Source organism: Corvus brachyrhynchos, unplaced genomic scaffold (genome assembly GCF_000691975.1).
Source record: "Corvus brachyrhynchos isolate BGI_N302 unplaced genomic scaffold, ASM69197v1 scaffold413, whole genome shotgun sequence".
Lineage (NCBI taxonomy): Eukaryota > Metazoa > Chordata > Aves > Passeriformes > Corvidae > Corvus > Corvus brachyrhynchos.
Window position 1 is genome coordinate 27,214 of NW_008237240.1, and position 22,324 is coordinate 49,537.

General features: G+C 45.0%; 1 protein-coding gene across 1 annotated transcript; it reads left to right on the forward strand.

The window, feature by feature from the left end:
- The first annotated feature begins 316 nt into the window (after positions 1-316).
- On the forward strand, positions 317-20,109 carry TMPRSS3 (transmembrane protease, serine 3). Its single transcript, XM_008630580.2, has 13 exons — positions 317-1,515; positions 2,810-2,954; positions 4,520-4,630; positions 5,531-5,647; positions 7,078-7,201; positions 8,227-8,352; positions 9,039-9,082; positions 9,800-9,965; positions 11,363-11,532; positions 12,853-12,948; positions 14,172-14,314; positions 15,464-15,616; positions 18,439-20,109. The coding sequence occupies exons 1-13, from the start codon at positions 1,498-1,500 to the stop codon at positions 18,457-18,459; spliced, it is 1,434 nt and encodes a 477-aa protein (XP_008628802.1). The 5' UTR covers positions 317-1,497; the 3' UTR covers positions 18,460-20,109.
- The last annotated feature ends 2,215 nt before the right edge of the window (positions 20,110-22,324 follow it).

The window sequence follows — 22,324 nt, forward strand, 5'->3', positions numbered from 1 at the left end:
ACTGCACCAGGGGGGAACAAGCGGGGCTGTCCTGCAGCATGTAGGAAGTTAGCCTGGAGGCCAAATTCTTTCCTTTTGGGCTCAGTTTCATGTCCTTCTGTCTGTATCATACACGGCTCCTGCTCTGGTCTTCTCAGCCAAAATCAATGAACAACCCCACTGTGGAAGATTAAACCCAATGTCCCATCTAGACATCACACCCTGAGACTGAGCTTGGAGCAGCTCAGAGTGGAAGCAGGGAGAAGATCTTGTCCTTTCCAGGGGTGCCAGTCCCACTGTGGGAGCCTTTGCAGAGCTGCCCTGGCTGGTCCCCAGCCTTTCCAGCATGGCCAGAGTGGGTGAATTGGTTGGAGACAGTATCTTCTGTCCTCATTGCAGGTTATCAGTCTTCCCTGTGGAGGACAGGACACCTCACCCCGTAGACTGAAAGGATCACCTGAGCTGCTGGTCTCCTGAAATGAGCCCTCACGTTTTCCCCACTTTGGCTAAAGTTCCCCTTGGGGTACCTGGCCAGCTTGAGCTGGTTCTCCAGCCATTTGGAGAACCATCTGAGCTACCTGAAGCCTGGTGGGGAGAGCGTTCCCATTTCCAGGGAGGGCTGCTGAAAGTGACACAGGAGAGGACGAAGAATTCTTGAAGTCACAGCCTAAGTTAACAGGATCGTGATGTGATGTCCTCTCCTTTGGAAGTGCTAGTTTCCATTGTGCACAGAAAAGGGACTGAAGAGCTTCTCTCATCTCAGCCATGTTCCAGGGACATGGGTTTTATCCTGGAAAACTTTAATTTCCTCCCTGGCCTCTCGGGAGCCTTGTTTCACTTACACTCTGGTGGTTTGTTTGCATCATCCTTCCTTCTCCTTCTTCCCTCCACCCTTCCCTCTGTCAGGAATCTCTCTTCTTAGTGAAAACAACCCAGCCAAATTATTACTCCTCTTGAGCATTCCTTGCAGCTGAACATCCATTTCCATTTTCTAAATCCCAGAGTACAACTGAGTTGATACCTCAGCAACATGAGATGCTTTTTTCAAAAACCCTGTGCAGGCACACAGCGAAGGCTAAACCAAGTGAAGGAGGAGCAAGGTGAGTCTGTGAGCTTTGTGTGCTGAAGAGGTGAAGCCCTGGGGCTGCTGCCCTCTGCCACCCACAGCCCTTGGCATTCAGGCCCCTCAGCTTTGACAGAGGATGAGCCAGCGCTCATGTGGCGTTCCTGGGGCTCCTTTGCTGAGGGGTTGCGGGAAGGTTTGCAAATGCTCCGATGTTGCCTGGAGTTCTTAGGATAATTAGACAGCGTGTTGAATTTTTATCTCCCCCTTTCCGTAGCCATGCCATCCGGGGCCACCTGATACCCCTCTCCAGGTTGGGTTACACGGGCTGCGGCCGCGATGCCGCGCGCAACGGCCGGCTGGAAACCCTCCCGGAGCAGGGTGGCTCAGCAAACTCCGAATTTCCTTTGGGTTGCTTTCGATAATGAAGAAGGAAAACAGTTTTGTTTTTAGCTATGACTTCTCAGGAAGAGGTGAGTGAAGCTTCGGGAGCATGTGATAGCCTCTGAATAAGCAAAATGTCAGTGTTCAGCTTGCAGGTAATTTACTTCACAATGCTGTTTTGTTTCCTGATGGGCAAATTATGCACCAGCTAGAAGGCTTTTTGGTTTTAATATTTAACGATCATGCTGGCAGATTCTCTACAAAGTTTGATTTATGTTCATTGAAATGTAGGTGAAATTTTACCAAATGAAAGACCGTAAACCTTATTGCTGAAAGGTGCAAAAATATTCCAGGTTATATTCCATTATAGGTATAATGTCACAGATAAAACATGTATTCTTTGCCTAAAATGTGTCATTGTAAGCATTTTCTTGGACTGACCCTGCAAACATGCTGCTTTTACAGCTTACCAGCTCCACTGTCTTTAACAAACCTGGACCTATTTCACACCACTGTGAGTTCAAAAATCTGATTCCTTTCTCCATTGTGCAGAACCAGAATCAGAAATCACCGTTTCAAATCTATTTGCCCCAGATTCTGGTCTAGCTAACCTTATTTTTTTCCCTGTGTAGTAAATCATCAAAAGTTTACTGGACTAAAATTCCCCTGAATGAGGATCCTGTCAGGTGCTGTGCTGGTGTCCTACGCGTTTTAGTCTTTCTCTTGTTTCCTACTGAGATTATAGAGGAGGGGGTGGATTCACACCCTCAGCGTGAGTTATTTAAAGTAGCTACGGTGCTTAGACAGATATGAACAGAAAATAACCTCAGTAGTTTGCTGGTAAATTAATTATAAGTGCTTCTCTCATGAAAATTAAGTCTATAACCATGTATTATGTCCAGCTCTGAGGTCCCCAACACAGGAAGGACATGAACCTTGCTGGAGTGAGTCCAGAGGAGGCCAGGAAGATGCTCAGAGGGCTGGAGCCCCTCTGCTATGAGGAAAGGTTGAGACAGTTGGTGTTCATCCTGGAGAAGAGAAGGCTCCAAAGAGACCTTGTTGTGGCCTTCCAGTACCCAAAGGGGGCTACAAAAAGGTTTAGATGAGATATTTGGAAGAAATTCTTCACTTTGAGGGTGGTGAGGCCCTGGCACAGGGTGCCCAGAGAAGCTGTAGCTGCCCCATCCCTGGAAAGGTTCAAGGCCAAGTTGGATGGGGCTTGGAGCAACGTGGGATAGTGGAAGGTGTCCCTGCCCATGGTGGGGGAAGGAACTGGATGATCTTAAGGTCCTTTCCAACCCAAACCATTCTGTGACTCTATGACAACGTTATAATGATTATTTTCTTTCTTTTTTCTTTTTTTTTCTCCTCTTGTTGAGTCAGGTACAAGAGACAAATCCCACTACTGGAAGTCTTGAAATCATCTCTGTTACAGAAGATGAACCGCCAGTACCACCAATTCAGTTTACCTTCAAAAGATTTTTCTTCATACCACAAGCAAGAGTGGACCCGAGTGCAGATGGATCTGGTAAGGACAACCCAGAGCCCTTTGACCTTTGCAATCCAAATGGCCACTGTGTGCCAAACTGTGCTTGCCCACTCAGAGCAAGCAATCACACTGAGGAGGAAGAAACACGACCTCCCTCCCCCAGGTGAGGTTTGCCAGCTCAGTAACATGATGACATCTTGTGTTGACTTGCAGACACAAGTATTTCTCACAGCCAGGTTATTCACACATAAACAAACGTTTCCCCACGCTTTTCAGACACATTTTTGAATGGTTTGTTTGAAATTTTTTCAGCCTGGAAATTGGTCCATTAAAAAACCTGAATATACAATGCAGCAGCCTTGGAGGATTAGCATCTCTGTTTGCTGCTTCCCATAGGTTTCAAAACAACCATGGGCTCCAACAGAGACAGACCGAGCTTCCAGAATGAAAATAGAGCAATTTAATTTTCTAGTCCATTAGCTGCTACAGCTGTGTAAGATCTTTGGCATACCAGACACCACTTCCATTGCCAAAACCAGTTATTCATCTGCTGCTGGGAGTCTGAGGAAGCTGGGATTTAGTAGAGAGTCTATAAACCCTCGGAGTCACTCCTTATCCTTGACTGATTGTATCTGACAATCTCAATTTCAAAGCCTGAGGAATGGGGAAGTGAAGAGTTGTATGAACTAAAATTAAAGACAAGGGTCCGTCAGTTCCTGTGTGCACCCATGACCCAGCTGTGTTCTCTTTATCCCCACAGTTTGCCCTTTGTATATCAAAATACATTTGAAACAAGTGAACCATTCATTAATTTCAGCAGAATCACTTGTTGTCTTCCAGACCAGCAATACCACTAAGGAGAGGTCAGCTCTGGAGGTCAGTGGTTGTTGAACAGGTCCAGCTCATGAAATGTATTCAGCAATTACTACTGATGTATATTTTAACTTTAGATGCATCTACCTGAAAACTCAAGACTCAGCCTCGAGCCATTGCTCAGTTCTCTTCTTGCCTTTATAGCAAAACTTGGAGCAGATCACTTTTTCACAGTTTTCGGGACTAGTTAGAGGATCCTGCTTTTTTTCAAATTTAGCTTTTTATAATTTTCAGTTAACCTTGCTTCCAAGTCCAGAAGGACAAGTGACTTTCCTCCGTCTTGTCTTGAGCTTCTATTTATGAGCTGCACACAAGTTTGATTACACAGGCAAAACAGGTCTGAATTTCATTTTTATCCCAGGACTCACGTTTTCAGCAGAGGTGCTCATATACTTGAAAAGCTCCCAGTGTGATGTAGCCCATGAAAATGAAAATTTGGAGCTCATATTGTTGATTGCATTGAGGACAGGCCAGGTGCTCTGCAGGGACACAATTCAGACCCTTCCAAGGCAAATGCTCAAGGGATATCTGAGAGCAGCAACAGCCCCAAAGCTCTTGGAGCTTTCTCATTCCCTGAAAGAGCAGATCCAAATCCCTTCAGGTGAGGTCAGCTCATAAAGTATATCCAGGAGTTATTGATGACATCTAATTTAATGTTAGATAAATCTTTTTTCATTGCAAACTCAGCTGGTTTAACCTCACAGAAGCTGTTTCCTCTGTTTGGTTTCCAGGAGATATTGAACCACCTTCAATGTGCCATGCTCTTGTCTCCCTAAAATACTTCCCCTATATCTGTGGTTTATTCCTTGCAGTAATCCTAGCAGTTGCCGTTGGCCTGGGTGGTGAGTACCATTAGTTATTCATTAAGTTCTCACTTAACCATTCAAATGCTTAATTTTTCATGAGCTTTTTACTGAGAATAGAATTAAACTGCTACTGTGGCTTGTTTGCGGAAGTAAAAAATCTTGTTGATGTGATGGCTTTAAATTTTATTTACATGTAGGAATAAAATAGGTCTGGCACTCCTGAGAGGATTGGTGTAATATTTACAACACTGGGGAACCTGCAGCTTCAGGAAACCTTTCTCTAGTAAAATGTTGTTAGCTCCCCTCAGGCAATGAGCTGAGTTTAGAAACCGGGGGTAAAAAAAACCCTGCAGGTAGCCCACACGGTATTTTTGTCTTATAATTCACTTCTCTAAGTTTGTCTTCAAAGAGTTAAAGAACTTTCCCCCTATCAAAAACAACTTTTACAAAGGAAAAGAAAATGCAGAATGAGTTTAGTTGTGGCTGGCAAGTGTGACCTGCCCAGGTCCGGGGGCCAAATATGTTGTGTCTTCATACCTGAAACAGGGATCAGTTTGTGGGAATTTGAGGCATCCCCTTGGGAAGAGCGAGTACCGGATGTGTTTTCCAAGGGTCTCCCTAATTTGTTGCTGAGGGTCTGAGGTACCAGGCAGGAACTTGCTCTCAGGTGAAACTTAAACTGGGTAGAGGGAGCTGGGAAGGAGTCAGCACACACAGCACTCACAGCAAGGCTGACTCCTCCTACGAGTCATTACTAATAAATGAGTTTTAGCAGCACCATGGAGCAGCCTCTAGGTTGTATTTCAAATGTTCCTGGAATACAGGAGATGGCTTTTCCTTAGCAAGACTGAAATCTGGCCAGATAGTGGAATTCAGAAGTGTTAAATTAATCTCCAAGTGTGTTTTCATTGCCCTGTTTTCTTTCATTCCTTTTAGTCCAGTACAACTGCATTGGGAAGTTTCACTGTCGATCATCCTTTAAGTGTATCCAGAAATCAGCCAGGTGCAATGGTGTCTTCAACTGTAAAGAAGGGGAGGATGAGTACAGATGTGGTAATTTAAATTTGATTTTAAATGCCTCCTACCTCCTCCCGTAGAATTGGCAAGTTATCAAGGAATGCTTGTTGTAAAGAGTTTGGGTGAGGCAAGAAAGACAGAGACCAATGGATTATCTGAATCAGCACTTCAGAGGAACAATCCCTCTGAGGTACTGATTTACAGTTTATGAGAAATCAAACTGCTCTTTAGATAAATGTGATGATTGCTGAATATTGTTGCTGCCATATCGATCATCTTTCTCCATTAGAAGCCCAGATGCTTTTTGACTGCTCACATTTCCTCTGCCTGCAAGGTATAACCTCACTGCCTTGTGGTGTGTAAATAGAGAACTCTCTATTCACTGGCACACTGTTCTGCTGTGTCAGTTTTGATGATTGCAAAAGCCTGGTACTATCTTAAAGGATGTAGGAATGGGAGAAATCAGCATTTTGCGCATTTAGTGCTGCAGAGTTTGCTGCTTCACGTGTGAAATGTATAAGCTCTGTCTGAATGTCTCTCTGTGGTGGTTTTGGGAATCACGGGGAGGTTTTAAATGCTCCCTCCCTGTCCTGCGCAGTGGAAGGTGACTGTGGTGTTCACGGCCACTGGAGGGAAAAGACTCTAAAATTAATAAACAGAATAACTGGTATTTAGGTCAGTGCACTTGTAATCCTGGCTCCTGTACCCACAGGTAAGGAGGGAGCACAGCTTTCCATCTGTGCAATAGGAGGAATGACAAGAACCACGAGCTTTTGGCCCCAGTTAACCCTGCACAGTGTGTTCAGCGTTTGGAGAGTTTTCCCCAGGAAGGCTCAAGGCCTCTGTGCAGCCTGTGGCAACAGGAAAGCCTCTGCTTTTCTGGTCTTCCTTTGCAATTCCATAACACTGGCTCGTGGGCACGTGTGGGAAAGCCCTGTTCAGCAGTGACCACGTGCATGGCCTCCCTTCTCCCTGGAACCACCACACAGATGTGCCCTTTCCCAGGTCCAGGGCAGCTGGGCACAAATGCATCCACCTCTCTGACACAGGAGGTGCCAGCCACCTTCCACCCCTTACCTTGACCACAGGTTTCCTTGGGGCAAAGCATCTGCAGCTCCAACTCACTGCAATCAGCAGGACTTGCTTAAAGCTCTCTGGAGGGCCAGGCAGCCTGGCTGCCTGTATTAGAGCTGACATTCCCTTGAGTAAAGATATTTTTCTCCTGGCTGTCCTAGCTCAGAGTACCTCCGTTCCCTTCTTTAATGGGAGGGGGAAAAAAAAAAAAAAAAAAGGCACACAAAAATTCTGTCAAAGAATCCAAGTGATGAAAAAGACAAGTAGCCAAAACTCAGCGAGCCAGAAAACACAGACACCACAGCGATGCCTTGGCACTGTTGTGTGCCTGTTGTGTGCCTGATGTTCATCTTCACAGCTCACTGAGGCTTTTCTTGTCCTGAATCTCAAAGTCAGGCTGAGTGGGAAGAGGGCAGTGCTGCAAGTGTTCACCTTTGGGTCCTGGCGAACGGTCTGCTCCGACGACTGGAGAGCAGAGTATGGCAACACAACCTGCAAACACCTGGGCTTCTCAAGGTATGGACACCAAAGCCAGAAACTTTGTTTGGCCTTCTGAACAAACTCTGAAGTTTTCAATGAAGCCTTGTGTTAGTTTGTGCTTTAAAAATGACTTAACAATCCACTTTTGTGAGTGATATGATTGAGGAGATTTGAGATGATGTGGGAAATAGCTCTGAGTACTTGTACATGGCAAATTCCTTTCATTACTGCTATAAATCCTGCATGATGGCTAAATACAATTCCTTGGCTAAATCTTCCCTGTGTGGTACAGGTACCCAAATCCTATTTGTCACTCTAGTAGCCTGTCAGAGAGGCACGAAAAACATGAACATTTTCCATGTCTTTACTTCCTCTGTAGGTAAATTGTATATACAATTCATGTCATGACATCTGTTAGCATTTAAGGTCCACCTCCCGATTAGAGAAGAACATGGCAAGGCAGTTCTTGCTGGATTGACCCCATTCCTGAAAAAGCACCATTTCTTTCACAAAGTTTCACAAAATTGAGAAAGATTTGAAGTTGTGATTTGCCATGATGCTCTGTCATTTTACAATGGCATCATTCTGATTTCTGTTATGGTTAGCAGTATAAAGCCTCTTTGAATAAGTTCTTGTTGCCTTTAGGATAAAATGGATCTCAATTTTTCAACAAAGAAGAGAAGAAAAAATTAAAAATCAATCATCCTCCCTGCTGCAAAACATAACTGTAGAGAAAGGAGACAATGAGCTTGTTAGTGCCTCAGGAAATGTGCCAACCACTTACAATGAAAACCTTCATTGTAATATTACAATTAAAATTTACTTTCTCTGCCAGTTAAATGTAACTCAGCATGTGTGGCTTCCACGCATGATTATGTCAAAAATACATGCATGTGGTAAGGAGCATAGGGGGAGGATAGAATTACTTTTATCGAGTGCCAGAATCTGATTATTGTGGTTTTCATTAGCAGAACCTGATTATTGTGGTTTTCATTAGTGAATTATTTAAGCAGATTGCTGCAATGCTGTCTGGGGAAGCTGTGCTGATGGTTTATTTGCAGTTATGTGAGTTCAGGTTACCTGCCCGTGGCTGCAGTCGAAAAGCAGTTCCAAAGACATTTCGTATCCCTCAGCCACTGGTTCTCAGCTGATCAAGTGACATCCCTGCACAATGCCACCAACCTCAGGTATGCCTCAGCTGCTTCATCCTGACAGAAAGAGACCAATCAATGGAAGGGGAATTCCTGATAGTTTGGGATTGTTGCTGTTTTTTCAGGCATGTAGTACTTTATAAAAAAAAGTTCAGCAGCAGTCTTGCTGGAATATGAACCAAGAGTCTGATCCAGGACCTGTTAAAATCAACAAAGGCTTTCAAATGAGCCGTTTCAAATGACTGTTTGTCCCATGATGCCATTTTTTTTGCAAATGGATAGACACCAGGCACTTACATTTTTCCATTGTGAAGCAGTTTGTTTCAGTTTGCAGATCCTTACATGTTTCCCAGTGGGTTTATGAGCCCTTTATGGCCCATTTATTCCTCCTGATGAGTGCTTGTTTTTCTTAGTTACCTTCCACTGAGAAGGGAGCAGTGGTTCCAAGGAGACTTCAGACCTGCTGATGAGCCTTCCCTCATGGAAAAGTGAACCCCTCCTCAGCAGGGTGGCATATGGGCTGCAGCCTCCTGATGGTGGCCAAGCTCCTGACGTCAGTATTTCAGTTAAAGGCCCTAATTAGATTGGAGGAGTTCATGCCTTTGTGCCTCTTTCAATATATGAGTTACTTTCATTTATGTGCACAGGAAAATGATACAATATTGAAAAAAACTGCACTATTTGTGAATTGGGACTAATGATGCACTGTCTTCTCATCTCAGGGAGGAATGCACTTCTGGCAATGTGATCATCTTAAAGTGTTTGGGTAAGAATCAGGAAAAGTAAAAATAAAATCAGAAACTACCCTTCTTCATACACTGCATGGCAAGAGGTGGGAGCAACTGTGTACTCAGGGCATATTATACTATCAGTTTATCACACCAAAGAAAAATTGTAATTTTTGTGTAAAATATGAAAGAATTTCAGAAAGTGAAAATAGGCTGGGAGGGCAGATTGGGAGTGTCAGATAGCAGGAGCATTTCAGTGAGAATCCCAGTAGGAAGTGTATATTTAAGGACTGTGTGTTGAGTCCATGGGCTCACACTGTAATTCCAACTCTTTGGCATCTTGGCAGGAAAAGGAAAATTCTGCCTTAATTGAATTTTCATCCCCCACTTCCCCATGCCAGCTAGTTTTCTGATTGGGATACAAAAAAATCAAAATACAACAGCAAAATCATCACAAGGGGAGAGGAGATGCTTGAGCCTGCCTGTGTGGGACGCTGAGGATGAAGGAGGGCAGAGCAGGGGGGTTTTACAGCTCACCTGAGCACTGCACCTGCAGGGGAGAGACATGAGCCCCACAGCCCCCAGTCCATGAACGATCCTGCAGGGGTGGGAGAGAGCAGGAGAAACCTCTGGGAGCTGTCACATCCTGGGATGTGACCATGGGCATGGTCCTGCTGCTGTGAGAAAAGGGGCTGGAGGTGACCCAAACCAGGGCTGTGTTTCCTCTCTGGACTGTAAGCTTTGCTTCCTGGCAGCCTGTGGCACTCGGGCCAGCTACGGGCCGCGGATCGTGGGGGGCAACGCGTCGTCGCCCCGGCAGTGGCCCTGGCAGGTCAGCCTGCAGTTCCAGGGCCACCACCTCTGCGGGGGCTCCGTCATCAGCCCACGCTGGATCATCACGGCCGCCCACTGCGTCTATGAGTGAGTCCCCAAATCCCCCCCTGCTCAGGGGCCCCTCTGCTTGCTCTTAAAAATAAGCTGCAGGACACTCTCATGCCTCATCCGTAATATTTCACCTGTTTCTCTCTCTTCTTGCATGGGGCTCTATTGAAAAAAATCTTCCCCGAGACATTGTCCAAATGCAGGGCCCCAGTTTCCAGATGTCCTGAGCACTCCCAGCTTCCTGGGAAATCAGCCTAAAACAACACTTAAGTGCTAGATTTTAGGTATCCCGATCTGTAATTTCTGTATGTTGCATGTACAGAATTTTTATTTGGCTTCTCTGATCCACTGGAGCTTCAAAATAAGTCACAGGATCCCTTTCAAGTTGACAGGATCAATCAGTGGTTATTGGTCAGTTGTACAGTGCTTTGTGCCCTTTGCCACTTACTCACTGCTCCTTTTTATGCAGTTGAAGAGGTCTTCGAGCTGTAAATAGATGCTAAATTGTTATTTAAACTCTTCTTTGTGTAATTACAAACATAGCCCTCTCTCTTATTTATAATGAGCTGTCTGGTTTTGCAGTCTTGCTTGATGCTAATAGTGCAGGAGAGCTCCTCTTGCTCTTATAAACTCCAGGCCACTTTCACCAAAGACATTTCGACAGCTAAAATGGGATTTTTCTGATCACTTTCAAGCATCCACAACATGGATGCCTTTTTCTGAGTAAATTCTGTACAATGCTTTTATACCCAGTAGAGAGAAGAGGTGGGACAGAAAAACCCCACTCCTAGTTCCTATTTAGAGCCCTGTGTTGCCATAAAAATAATTACTTAGGAATTCAGCATTTTAGAACTTTTGTCCTTGACTTTGTCCCCCCCAACCAAGGTGGTTGTGGTGTGTTTGAAGGGTGATGGGGATGGGAGCAGGTAACACAACCCACATCCCTGGAACTTTTTCCCAGGGGAGTGAGGGCAAAAGGAGAGGAGCTGCTCATGTTCTGGAGGCTGAAGGATGTGCCAGCTCGTGAACTGGGGCAGAAACACCTTCCAGAAGGGCAGCTTCTCCTTGAAAATGCCTTGTCACAAGTGCCACTGAGGTCTGGCTGAGTGCAGATGTGCCAGGCAGTAGCTGTGGGGTCTCATAGGGGCACAGACAGCTGGGCTGATGAAAAACTCTCACATATTTGTAGAAAGATACAGATAATTGCACAGATAATATATCAGTGACCCAATCTGTTAATAAGATTAATCACCTTTTCTACATTTTGAAAAGATTAGATGCAGAACATAGCCATTATTAACAGAGAGGTAAGCCAGTACAGCAGATTGGAGTTATTGGCCTGTAGAGTTTATGTGGTCCATAAGCTCAGAGGACAATTAGAAAAACCTGAGGGTTTTCCTGGAGGTTTGACACTCTCCTCTACCCCTTTGTTCCAGCCTGTACTTGCCAAGCTCATGGAGCGTTCAGGTCGGTTTTGTGACCCAGCAGGACACCCAGGCTCACCCACACTCCGTGGAAAAAATCATATACCACCGGAATTACAAACCCAAGACAATGGGGAATGATATAGCGCTGGTGAAACTGGCAGCACCTCTTGCTCTCAATGGTAATTTATCTCTGTGAGCTTTCACTTGGCTTCCTCACCTTTCCCAGCTGAAACACCAGCAGAAACCACCCAGCCTCAGTGTGAGCACCTCCTCTGCACTCCACATCCAGGCATGGACAGCCACAACGTGCTGCAAAATGTTCCCAGTCCGCGCTGGTATTGATTTACTGCAGGCATTTATTAATAGGCAAACATTAACTTTATTCTTTCTAAATATTCTTCCTATCTAAAATAAACACCCTGCCTTGCTCTGCTTGGAAGTCACAGAGATTTTTATCATGTCCTTTCCGTGAATATTGGGGGATTCAGCAGTGTCCAAAGCTGAAAATCAACCTTAAATTTCCAAGGGAAAAAAAGGCAATTTGAATATAACGATGATTTAGATGAAAACTACTTTTATTTTCTTGGTAAGATGCTACCTGCAGTTGATACAATGGGTTGAAATAACATATAATAATATTGTATTAATTGAAATGCTCACCTGCCAATGCCTCCTAATCACTGTGAGCTGACTGCAAAGGGAAGCTGGCAATCTCTGACACATCTAGACGGTCAATTCTTCAGTCAATTCTCTTGTAATGGTTTAAACTTTCACTTTTAATGAAAATTAAGCTTGATACTGTTCTGATTTGTATCTCAACTGCTGCTGTTTTATTTTGCTTATGAATAACTTTGGGAAGCTGTAAGGAACACTAGTGGCTCTGCACCTGAGCAAGATCCCACTGTGGAGGGATGGGGGCTTAGAGCTGGGATCACTGCACTGTGGAGAACAGAGCCACTGGGAACTGCCCAGTTATATTTTGCATTTTCCCTCCTTTTACTCAGCACCAGTTTGTCCCTGCAAGCATCAAACATTGATTTTATCACATGAAATTCCATGTCCCAGAGCACAGAGGCGCTGAAACTCTGTGAGCTGATGGAAGGGAAGCAAAGAGCCCTCCAGGAATCTTGTTGTCCTTTCAGGGACGTGCACACCCAGCTCCTTGTCTCACCCAGAAGCCCTGGGACCTCTGATCTGCCCTTCAGCTGCATTTCTTGTTTGCTCATTCTTCAATTTATTGACCTGCTGACACATCCTTCTGTGGCTTCATTCCCAAAACGCTGCTGTGGGAGTTGTCTCAAACCCTCGGTGTTGCCCACAAGACAAAAACCTGCAGAAAACTGCCAGGCTATTTATGTGGGGAGTGGGTGGTGTTCATCACAAGTTCACTGTGAGCCAAATCTTTAAGTTTTTCTGAGACACATAAACTTTTTTTGCTAAATTTTGATCCTGTCTTATCTCTCTTTTTTTTTTCCTTTTTTCTTTTTTTTTTAAAATAGGTCACATTGAACCGATCTGTCTGCCCAATTTTGGTGAACATTTCCCAGCAGGGAAAATGTGCTGGGTATCAGGATGGGGAGCAACTGTGGAAGGAGGTATTTTAAATAGTCTGCTGATGATTTCACTGCATGCACACATCTTACATACAGTGAATACAGGGTTTGGTTGGGGCACTGTTGAACACTAAATTTTCTGGAATACCTGGAGGAGGAAAGAAGATATATTACTGAATTTTATGCACAAACTGAACTCCAAAAGTGGTGTGCCAACTCTTATCACAAGGAATGGATGGTATCCTCTGAAACAGTTGAAAATTACACATATAAAGTGCCCACAGTGTTGTACTCAGCCTCAGTCAAAAAGGCTGTGCCCTTTAGAACTCCAAGCATAGAAAGCACAGTATGAATGCAACACTTAACCATCCCTTTTTTTTAGAGACAGCATATGTGTATTTTCAGGCAGGTTGGGTGATGTAGAAATTGGATGAAACAACATCGGAAAGAAAAGGGAAATGTTTAATTTTTTTTTTTTTTTACCATGACTCACAGGTCATGTTAATCAATAATATAAACTGAACCACCTTCATGTGAAAATGTGTGAATTGTCAGGTAATTGTTTTTTATCACTCCTCATTCATGTCATTGAACGTGTTCTTTTTGTTCAGAGAACAAGATCAGAACGTTACCTGACCCACAGATAACAGCCCAAGGTGGGGAGAAAATGAAAGCAAGGTTTGCCACATTAAAAAAAAAAAAAAACAGCCCTAAATTGACAATAGGCAGTGTGCAAATACTCCCATTTGTAGAAGGGATCCATTCAGGCTCTGAATGAAATAAAATAAATATTTATAAAGTAAATCAGATATTTGCAGATGATTTGTTGACTAACAGAGCAGGTGATAAATTCAGAACAGGTTTTTGGCACTAGTATTGAACACAATGTTCAACAAGTTTTTTAGTTCATTAGTGTCATTGATTGTCTAGTTTGAAGTGGAAACATACAATGTCTAGATTTTATTGTTGTTTTATACACTGTGATAATCCACATCTCTACAGAGTGGATAATTACTGTGTTCTGTAAGTGATGAGACACCACATTGCCTTACTTTTGTCTTGTCATTTAACCTTCTTTCTTTCATCCTTCCTTGCCAATTCCTTACATATAAAACATTCTCTGTTTATAAATGGAGATTATTTTCAAGGACAGGAAGGTTTTTTCTGTTTTTTTTCTGGGGGTTTTTTTCTGGGTTTTTCTGTGTTTTTTCTGGTTTTTTCTGGTTTTTCTGGTTTTTTTTCCATTTTTTCTGGTTTTTTAACAGGTGATACATCCGACACCATGAATTATGCAGGTGTTCCTCTGATTTCCAATGCAATTTGCAATCACAGGGATGTCTACGGTGGGATCATAACTTCTTCAATGCTTTGTGCTGGTTTCCTAAAGGGAGGGGTGGACACCTGCCAGGTATGGAAGTTTCCAAACTGCAGCTGTGCTCACTGGAAATGGAAAAACATGAGTGATAACTTATCAGAAAGCACACCCAAGCTTTTCTTGGGCAAACATTTGGGTTTGTGCCATTTATTCTGCTCACCACGATTATCAATCACAGACCACGTGCATTCACACGCTACAATTTCCTTTTTATACTTCTTCTCTGGACCTTATCTGTTACTTCTGAAGCCAAATTTGCTTAAGGCATATTTTGATTTGCTGCATGTGCTGCAGCACGGTGCCATCCTTTCTCTGCCTTGGCTGTGGCCTCTGCACTGCACTGAATTGCGTTTCCCTGCACTGTGAGCAGCTCCAGAGACCTGAAAGGTGCAGAAAGCCCATGGTGAAAAGCAGCCAGCTAAGGCTGGGGAGGAATTCCTAGTGGAAGGTGTCCCTGTTCCAAGCAGGGGGCTTGGATCATGAACTTCAATGTCCCTTCCAACCCAAACCTCTCTGGGATTCTGTGGACTTCATGTTTCCAGACTTGCTCCATCCCATCCACACCTGGGACAAAATAAAGCAAAGGCAGTGGGTGCCTAAATCTGCATTTCATCCCCTTTTTGCACACAACCCCCCCAAAAAGGCAGCTGGCACCATCTCTGCCCGGGAGAGCTGCCCAAGGCAGCGTGCTCAGCACACAGCTCCACGTGACAGGAGGAGCCCTGCTCACCAGTGGGACTGGCCTGTTCCAAATTCCCTTTTTTCCAGTTGTTGTGCTGGCTTTGATGCTCGTAGGGCAGGAAACCGCCCAGCAAAAAAGAAATGGGGAGTTTTCAGTACTTAGATGTGAGTCCATTGAGTTGAGTCTGCTTAGCAAAGTGTCTGGGAAGGGCTGGAGAAGCAGGCAGGAGCAGGCAGGGAAGGAGGTGAGATGTGAGCTTGGTGTTGCAGCCTTGGGCTCAGCTCAGCTCAATAGCCAGGAGCCAGGAAAATAAAAATATAATCTAATACACGTCTCAGAAGTCTCCAAGTCCTGCTATAATGTGCTTTTCCCAGGACCCAGAAGAGGGCAGAGAAAAGACTCTTGAATTATTGGACTGTGTCTCTTCCCCTACCTCCCCAAATAGACATTTCCCTCCTTTTCTGGGACCTTGACATTTATTTTCATTCTTTTTCCCTCAGGGAGATAGTGGGGGGCCTTTAGCATGTGAAGATATGAGTATCTGGAAGCTGGTGGGGACCACCAGCTTTGGAGTGGGCTGTGCAGAGAAGAACAAGCCAGGCGTCTACAGCCGAACCACTTCCTTCCTGGACTGGATCCACGAGCAGATGGAGGTCTGGGATTGCCCTGTTCCTCCACCTCTGGTGTCACTTCGCTCCTCCTGTGCCACACGGGGTTTTGCCTGTATTTGTGAGAGCTGAGTTGTGCCATATAGACATGTGAAATTCGAGGGGGTGTTTGGGGATCAAGGCAGGTCCTCGGGCAGAGCAGGGTGCAGGGGTTTAGTGAGGGGCTGGGAGCACCCCACAGGGGTAGAGAGGAGAGGACAGCACATCCATATGGGTGGGGATCACTGGGGAGGGGGGCTGGAGCAGAGCAGGGGGGTGTGGAAAGGCTGAGTCAGGAGATGGGCGTCAAGGAAAGAGATTATAGGGAACTGTAACTGAGTACAGTTCTGGTGCCCCCAAAATAGGAAGGACATGGGACTGTTGGAGCAAGTCCAGAGAAGGGACACAAAGCTGGTAAGAGGACTGGAGCACCTCCACAAAGAAGACAGGCTGAGAAAGATGTGTCTGCTCAGCCTGGAGAAGAGAAGGTTGTGAGGACACCTCAGAGCAACTTCCAGTGTCTGAAGGGGCTACAGGGAAGCTGGAGAGGGACTCTTTGTCAGGAACTGGAGTGACAGGACAAGGAGTAATGGGTACAACCCAAAAGAGGGGAAATTTAGGCTAGACAGCAGGAAGAAATTCTTCCCTGTGAGGGTGGGAAGGCCCTGGCACAGGTTGCCCAGAGCAGCTGTGGCTGCCCCATCCCTGGCAGTGTCCAAAGCCAAGTTGGATGGGGCTTGGAGCAGCCTGGGATAGTGGGAGATGTCCCTGCCCATGGCAGAGGTTGGGATGAACTGATCTTGAAGGTCCCTTCCAACCCTTAACACTCCATAATTACCCATGGCAGAGGTTGGGATGAACTGATCTGGAAGGTCCCTTCCAACCCTTAACACTCCATAATTCTGTGACTTGATTTGAAGCCGTGAGGCTGCTACAGAAAGGTCTGGGGAGTGGAAGCTGAGTGGGCCAAAGGAATTGCAGAGAGAACACGGTGTTGTCTGGAAGGAGAGGAGAGCAGAGACAGGGAAGTGAGGGGACACTGCAGCCACCTTCACCTGACTGAAGGGTGGCCCACCCCCTCACTCACTGGAGCCCAGCTCTGCTGCTGTCAGCACCTCTCCAGTGCTGCCGGAGAGTCAGCTGAGCAGAGACAGGCACTGTGCTCCAGTGGGACTCCCAGGCAGGGCTCCATTGCCTAAGCAGAGGCATGCAGAGACATTTTAGAGATCTCAGGCTGTCCTGCTGGGTCACAGGTGTTCCTGCAGAAGGCAAGGATCTGCAGCTCACCCTGGGTTGTATCCACCATCCATCCCCATGGGGATGGCTCGGATACCCTACGAAGGCACAGGTGGTGCCGAGTGCACTAAGACACCTCAAGTGGCACTAGACAGGGCAAGTGCAAGGCAGGTGAACCCTCTCCCAGTGCCCTGGGAGGATTCTGGACATGCAGACACAGGTAGAGAGCTGTGCACAGGCTTTTAATTGTAATTTTCCTGTCTTTGTGGCAAAGCCATCCTAAACACCAGAGCATGCATCCCATCCTGCTCCAGCCTTGCCCTCGCAGACAGTGCTGCTGTTCAGCATTCAATGCTGTTCCTTGCTGGAATGAGGGAATGCAGGGATAGCAATGATGCTGTTCCAGCCCCAGCAATCCAGCAGTCCAGGCACGTGATGAAACCACCCCTGTCACCATCTCATTTGTGAAATTTGTGAGACTTCCTCCTCAAACCAAACTGCCAATATCAAACATTCACAGACAAGCAAATGCCCAAAATAAGGTGATGTGTGCAGTTTCAGCTCAGCCCACGTCTGAATACTGGATGACACACACTCTTTTCACAGCTTATATTGCACATGAAGATTTATGCTATCACAAGCCTATCTGTCACTCAGAGAAAACAGGAAAACAGGATATTTCTGAATCTTCAAGACCTATAATATTACTTGATTTTCTTCCCCCCAAATATATATATAATTGTGATTTTTTTGCATGTACTAACATTTCAGATGAAGAGGTCATATCAAATAAAATCACAGATTTCCATTATAAATGATCAAGGGAGAAAAAAGTACAGCAAAGTCTTCGTCGAGCCAAATGCTAAAATATTAGCTTTTTCAGAGGGACATCCTTCAGATGTCAGCATTAATTCCTCAATTTATCCCCTTAGAAAGGATTTCCAGCTGCAGCATGGAAACATAGACACTTTTTAATGGACTCGAAGCAAACCAAAAGAAAGTAGAATTAGTGTGCCCTTGGAAGTGGGGCCAAGGGGATGGCTTGTACCTGGCAGAGCTGTACTGGGGCATAGCCCAGATCAAACTGGAGAAGAGAAGCTTTGGGGTGACCTAACTGCAGCCTTCCAGTGCCTGAGGGAACCTACAAGAGAGCTGGAGAGAGACTGCTTACAAGGGCCTGGAATGACAAGACAAGGGGGAATGGCTTCAAACCAACAGAGAGTAGATTTAGATAGGATGTTCGGAAGAAATTCTTCCCTGTGAGGGTGGTGAGACCCTGGCACAGGTTTCCCAGAAAAGCTGTGGCTGCCCCATCCCTGAAAGTGTCCAAGGCCAGGCTGGATGGGGCTCTGAGCAAGTTGGGATAGTGGAAGGTGTCCCTGCCCATGGCAGGGGATGGAATGGGATGGGCTGTAAGGTCTCTTCCAACCCAAGCCATTCCATGTTTCTATGATCCTGCTGGCAGGACTGGCTCCAGCAGCCCCTCAGTTCCCCTGGTGACCTGAGTACAGTGGGAAAACCCCTTCAGAATTCAATGGGTGGCTACGCCAGCATTTGCAACAGATGCATAACTGGGGGTTTTTTTTCCCCAGAGAGAAGAACTGCAGACCTGAGGAGAGTGGCCATGCTTTGGGCTCCTGAAAACCCACATCACGCTCCAGCCCTGCAGAAGGACCCATCCCACTCTTCTGGTCACCTGTTCTGAGCTTTGGACCTTCACAGAACACCTTTTACCATTTATTTTTGTTGCTGGCAGCTGCACTTGATGCAAACTGTTGCACATTCAGCCTGTTTTGGATGGAAGAGGCAGATGGATGCTGGATGATGAGCATGTGTGTTTACTGTCAGCTACAATTTTTACACATAGCAAAAAAGCTAAGACTGATAACCCTGAATGCTGTCACGATCAAGTTTTGCAGAAAAAGACCAGAACTTTGTATCAGGTTGCTCACTGTTACTTTAGTACTTACCTTCCAAGAACCAGACTACAAAAATTCCTTTTTTCCTGAAAGTATTCATGTAGGTCCATAAGAGGTCCATGCTCTGTTACTCAGGCAGCAGCAGCTTCCTTTGAATCCATAAAGCATGCAGGAAGCAGAAAGTTGGCACTTTTGACAAGTATGTTCAACTGTTAGAAAAAATAATCTCTGAATTCAAGTATATTATCATGTCACTGTGAACAAAGTTCCCAAAAATCGAATTCTTTGGTGATCTCCTGAAGTAAATAGCTCTGAAATGAGCAACAAGTTGTAACTTGACTGGAAAATTCTGAGATGACTGAACCTAAATGGAAGAGGAGTTTCTTTCTGCCCTGCTTTCCCTCCCTTTCTCTGCTGATGGGACAATACAGATCCCTCACTCTTCGTGCCTATTAGTGACACCATCTGTGGATGGACTGATGCCAGCCAGACAAAGGACAAAACACCTGAAGTGCTGCTGTGGTTTCCTGATTTCCAGTTTAATGTAACAGCCTCAGCTATTTTTAGGCTGGCAAATTCTTGATTGTTTGATACTTGCCCTTTGTAAAAATCCCGGGTGGAAGTTGTCAATTTTAGAATTGATCGCCGAAAAATGGATAATATTGTCAGAGCTTTCCAATATCAGCCAAAATTGATCTTACCATCTGATCAAGTGCTGGTGATCTGCTTAAGATGTGGTTTTGGATGCAGTCTGTGTGCTTCTAAATCAGTATTTGCATCACCACTGCTGCAAGAAAGCGCCGGCAGAATCAGAACTTAATTTTTGCTGCAACGTATCAGGTCAAATTCGAGAGAAAACAGCAAACCTGCATGAACTGTCAACCTCCACATTGTTCTGTGGATACAAACCTTGATATCACAGGACACTGCACCAAAAGCTTTCACCCTGACTGAAGAAACTGCAGTGTTGGAATGTTGTTGAATGTTGCTGGAAAGAAGAGGGAATCATTATCGCAAAGCTGACACAGAAACTGGGATTAATTTCAACTGACAGAAACATGACAGAACTACAACAAAGTATGTTGAAACCTTGTGCAGCTGAGACATTTTCGGAAGAGTTTTAATGCTCATTGCTTGTTATCATGACAGTTTCACAGCCCAACATTAGTATTACCAGCAGTCTGGAGAAGGGGATGCTGCTCTTGGAGCTGACAGTGTTGTTATTTCATATTTCTGAAAGGACCCCTGAAAATTCCTTTTGCACTCTTGTGTTTCCATAAAAAGACTGTATGATAAGTATCCATTGTGGTCTGCTTTTATATTAAAGAGAAATCCAGTGTAAAATGAGGAAAGCTGCTGAAATCCTCCCAACCAGAAGCCACATTGACCCCCAGATCAATGACAGTCACTTATAGGTAGACCCAGCCCAGCAAGCCTGAAAATCTTCCTTCAATCTTCCTTCTCATTTCTGTTAAACCCCTTGCTGTGCTGTCTTAATTATGCACAGGCAGGATATAGAATCATAGAATCATGGAATGGGTTGGGTTGGAAGGGACCTTTTATCACCCAGCTCCAACCCCTTTACCATATGAGTCCCTCCTTACAGCTGGATTTTCCTCCCCCTCCTTATGCCCATAATATTCATGCCAGAGGCTTTAAAATAAATATAATCACAATATTAACATGTTTCTTTATGTTAAGCCAGGTGAAGATACCTGGGGGTTTAGGACATTTGCTGTGGGAGGTGTTTTGTATGGACATGGGCATTGAATTTTATTCAGAGAGAAGTGGGACTGATGAACTGGTCTTTAGTGGTACTCAGTATTACAGCTGGAATGAACTGGTAGACAAAAAAGTAACTTTTCAAAGAGTTTTTAAGGCAGGCTACCAAGCCTTTCCTTTTCCTTGGGGTTTCTTCTCTTTATTCAACAAAAATAATTTTCAACACCGCATGTGCAGGTACAGAGGGCTGCCAAACCAGGTGGGGCTGAAGGCAGCTCTGGTTTAACTAATCCTGATTAGGGGTTTCATGGTAAACACCTTGGGAGTGTTTAAGACCTTTATATTAGGGGAGTGTATATTTGCCACCTTATTAAAGAGGCTGATGAAACAGCCTCAGGTTTGTGAACTCACATCACTGGTGTGGCACAGGGTTAAATTACAACCACGGTAACCCTTAGAAACACAACCTGCTCGTAGGCATTGCCCTGCAGCAATATGTCACAGGCTCTTGGGAAATTCATCCAATGTTCTTCACATGCTGGACGCTGCAAGAAATGTCCAGCACGTGAAGGAAAACTCCTTTGCCATTCATCATCTGTTCCTGTCACCACAAGAGTTTAGTCTGGAAACTGAGACAAAGCTGGTAAGTTTGGATGAGCCACAGGTGACTTTTATTCAATATGCAGTTTTCCCAGACACTCTGAGAAACATCACATGGATGAACTCTCCTTTGGCCAATCCAAAATCCCTTTTGTTTTTTTTTCCCTTGAGTTGTACAAATGAATAGGAAATTTCTGTAAAGAGACAGAGATGAGCATAAAAACAAGAACCTAAGCTTGGTGTCTGAGGAAGCCAAAGTGCCTTCTGAGAGGTGACATGCACTTAACTTGCTTTTGACATGCTTTTAACACATCCTGCACCAGGTACATCCCAGCACAGAAGTGGGCATCTGCCCAGCTCTGTTCTTAGGGCAAGATTCACATAAACCTGTAAATGCAAATTTAAGAACTGTACATTAGGCTTAAAAAAATTAGATCAGTCTCTTCACTTTTTGGAGTGTCTCCAATATCCCAAAGCAGGCTGGAAACTGGCATTCTCAGTGCTGCACTGTGCATCCTGCTGGTTCTGGTTCCAGCCTATTTTGATCCCTGAAAGGTGCACACACTCCAGCATCTCGGTGAGCGTAGCACTGGTTTAAAATCTGCAGGCCAAATTTATTCCCTTCAACAAAAAGGCCTGTAAGAAGCAGTATCAGAGTTGTGGGCACCAAGAGCCCCAGATTACATAAAGCACAGTAAGAAAGGAGCTTGCTTGGTGTGTTTGACTTTAGGGAAGGTACAAGGAAGTGTTTCTTATCTGGACTGAAAGAGCACGCTTGATCATTGCCTTTAATCTCTCTTTTGATGTATTTAACATGAGCAGAGGCTTCCAAGTTTGTTTTGTTGCTTTTGTCACACGTTCTCTTGCTGGTGGGCCTCCAGCCCCAGTAGAGGAGAGCAGGCTGTGGCCCCAGCATCAACACCAGGTATATGAGTAAGTTTTTGAATAGTTTGCATCATTTTTGGCAGGGGAGAGGTAAAAATGCACCAATCTTTTGAGTTGTCAAAATATGACCAGACCAGTTTTTCCTGATCAAAAGAAAACTGACTCCATCATCAATTCATTTCCCTGAAGAGAGCTTCGATAGCTGAGCAATGCAATTGTAAAATGCAATGGGCAAGAGGAAAAAAGATTATTGATTTCCCCACCTCATAATGCTGGAGCGTATTTACTCAAGGTAAAGGCAGGGCTGGCAGCTGAGACAGGAGCCTGGCTCTGCCTCAGGCACCCACGTCAG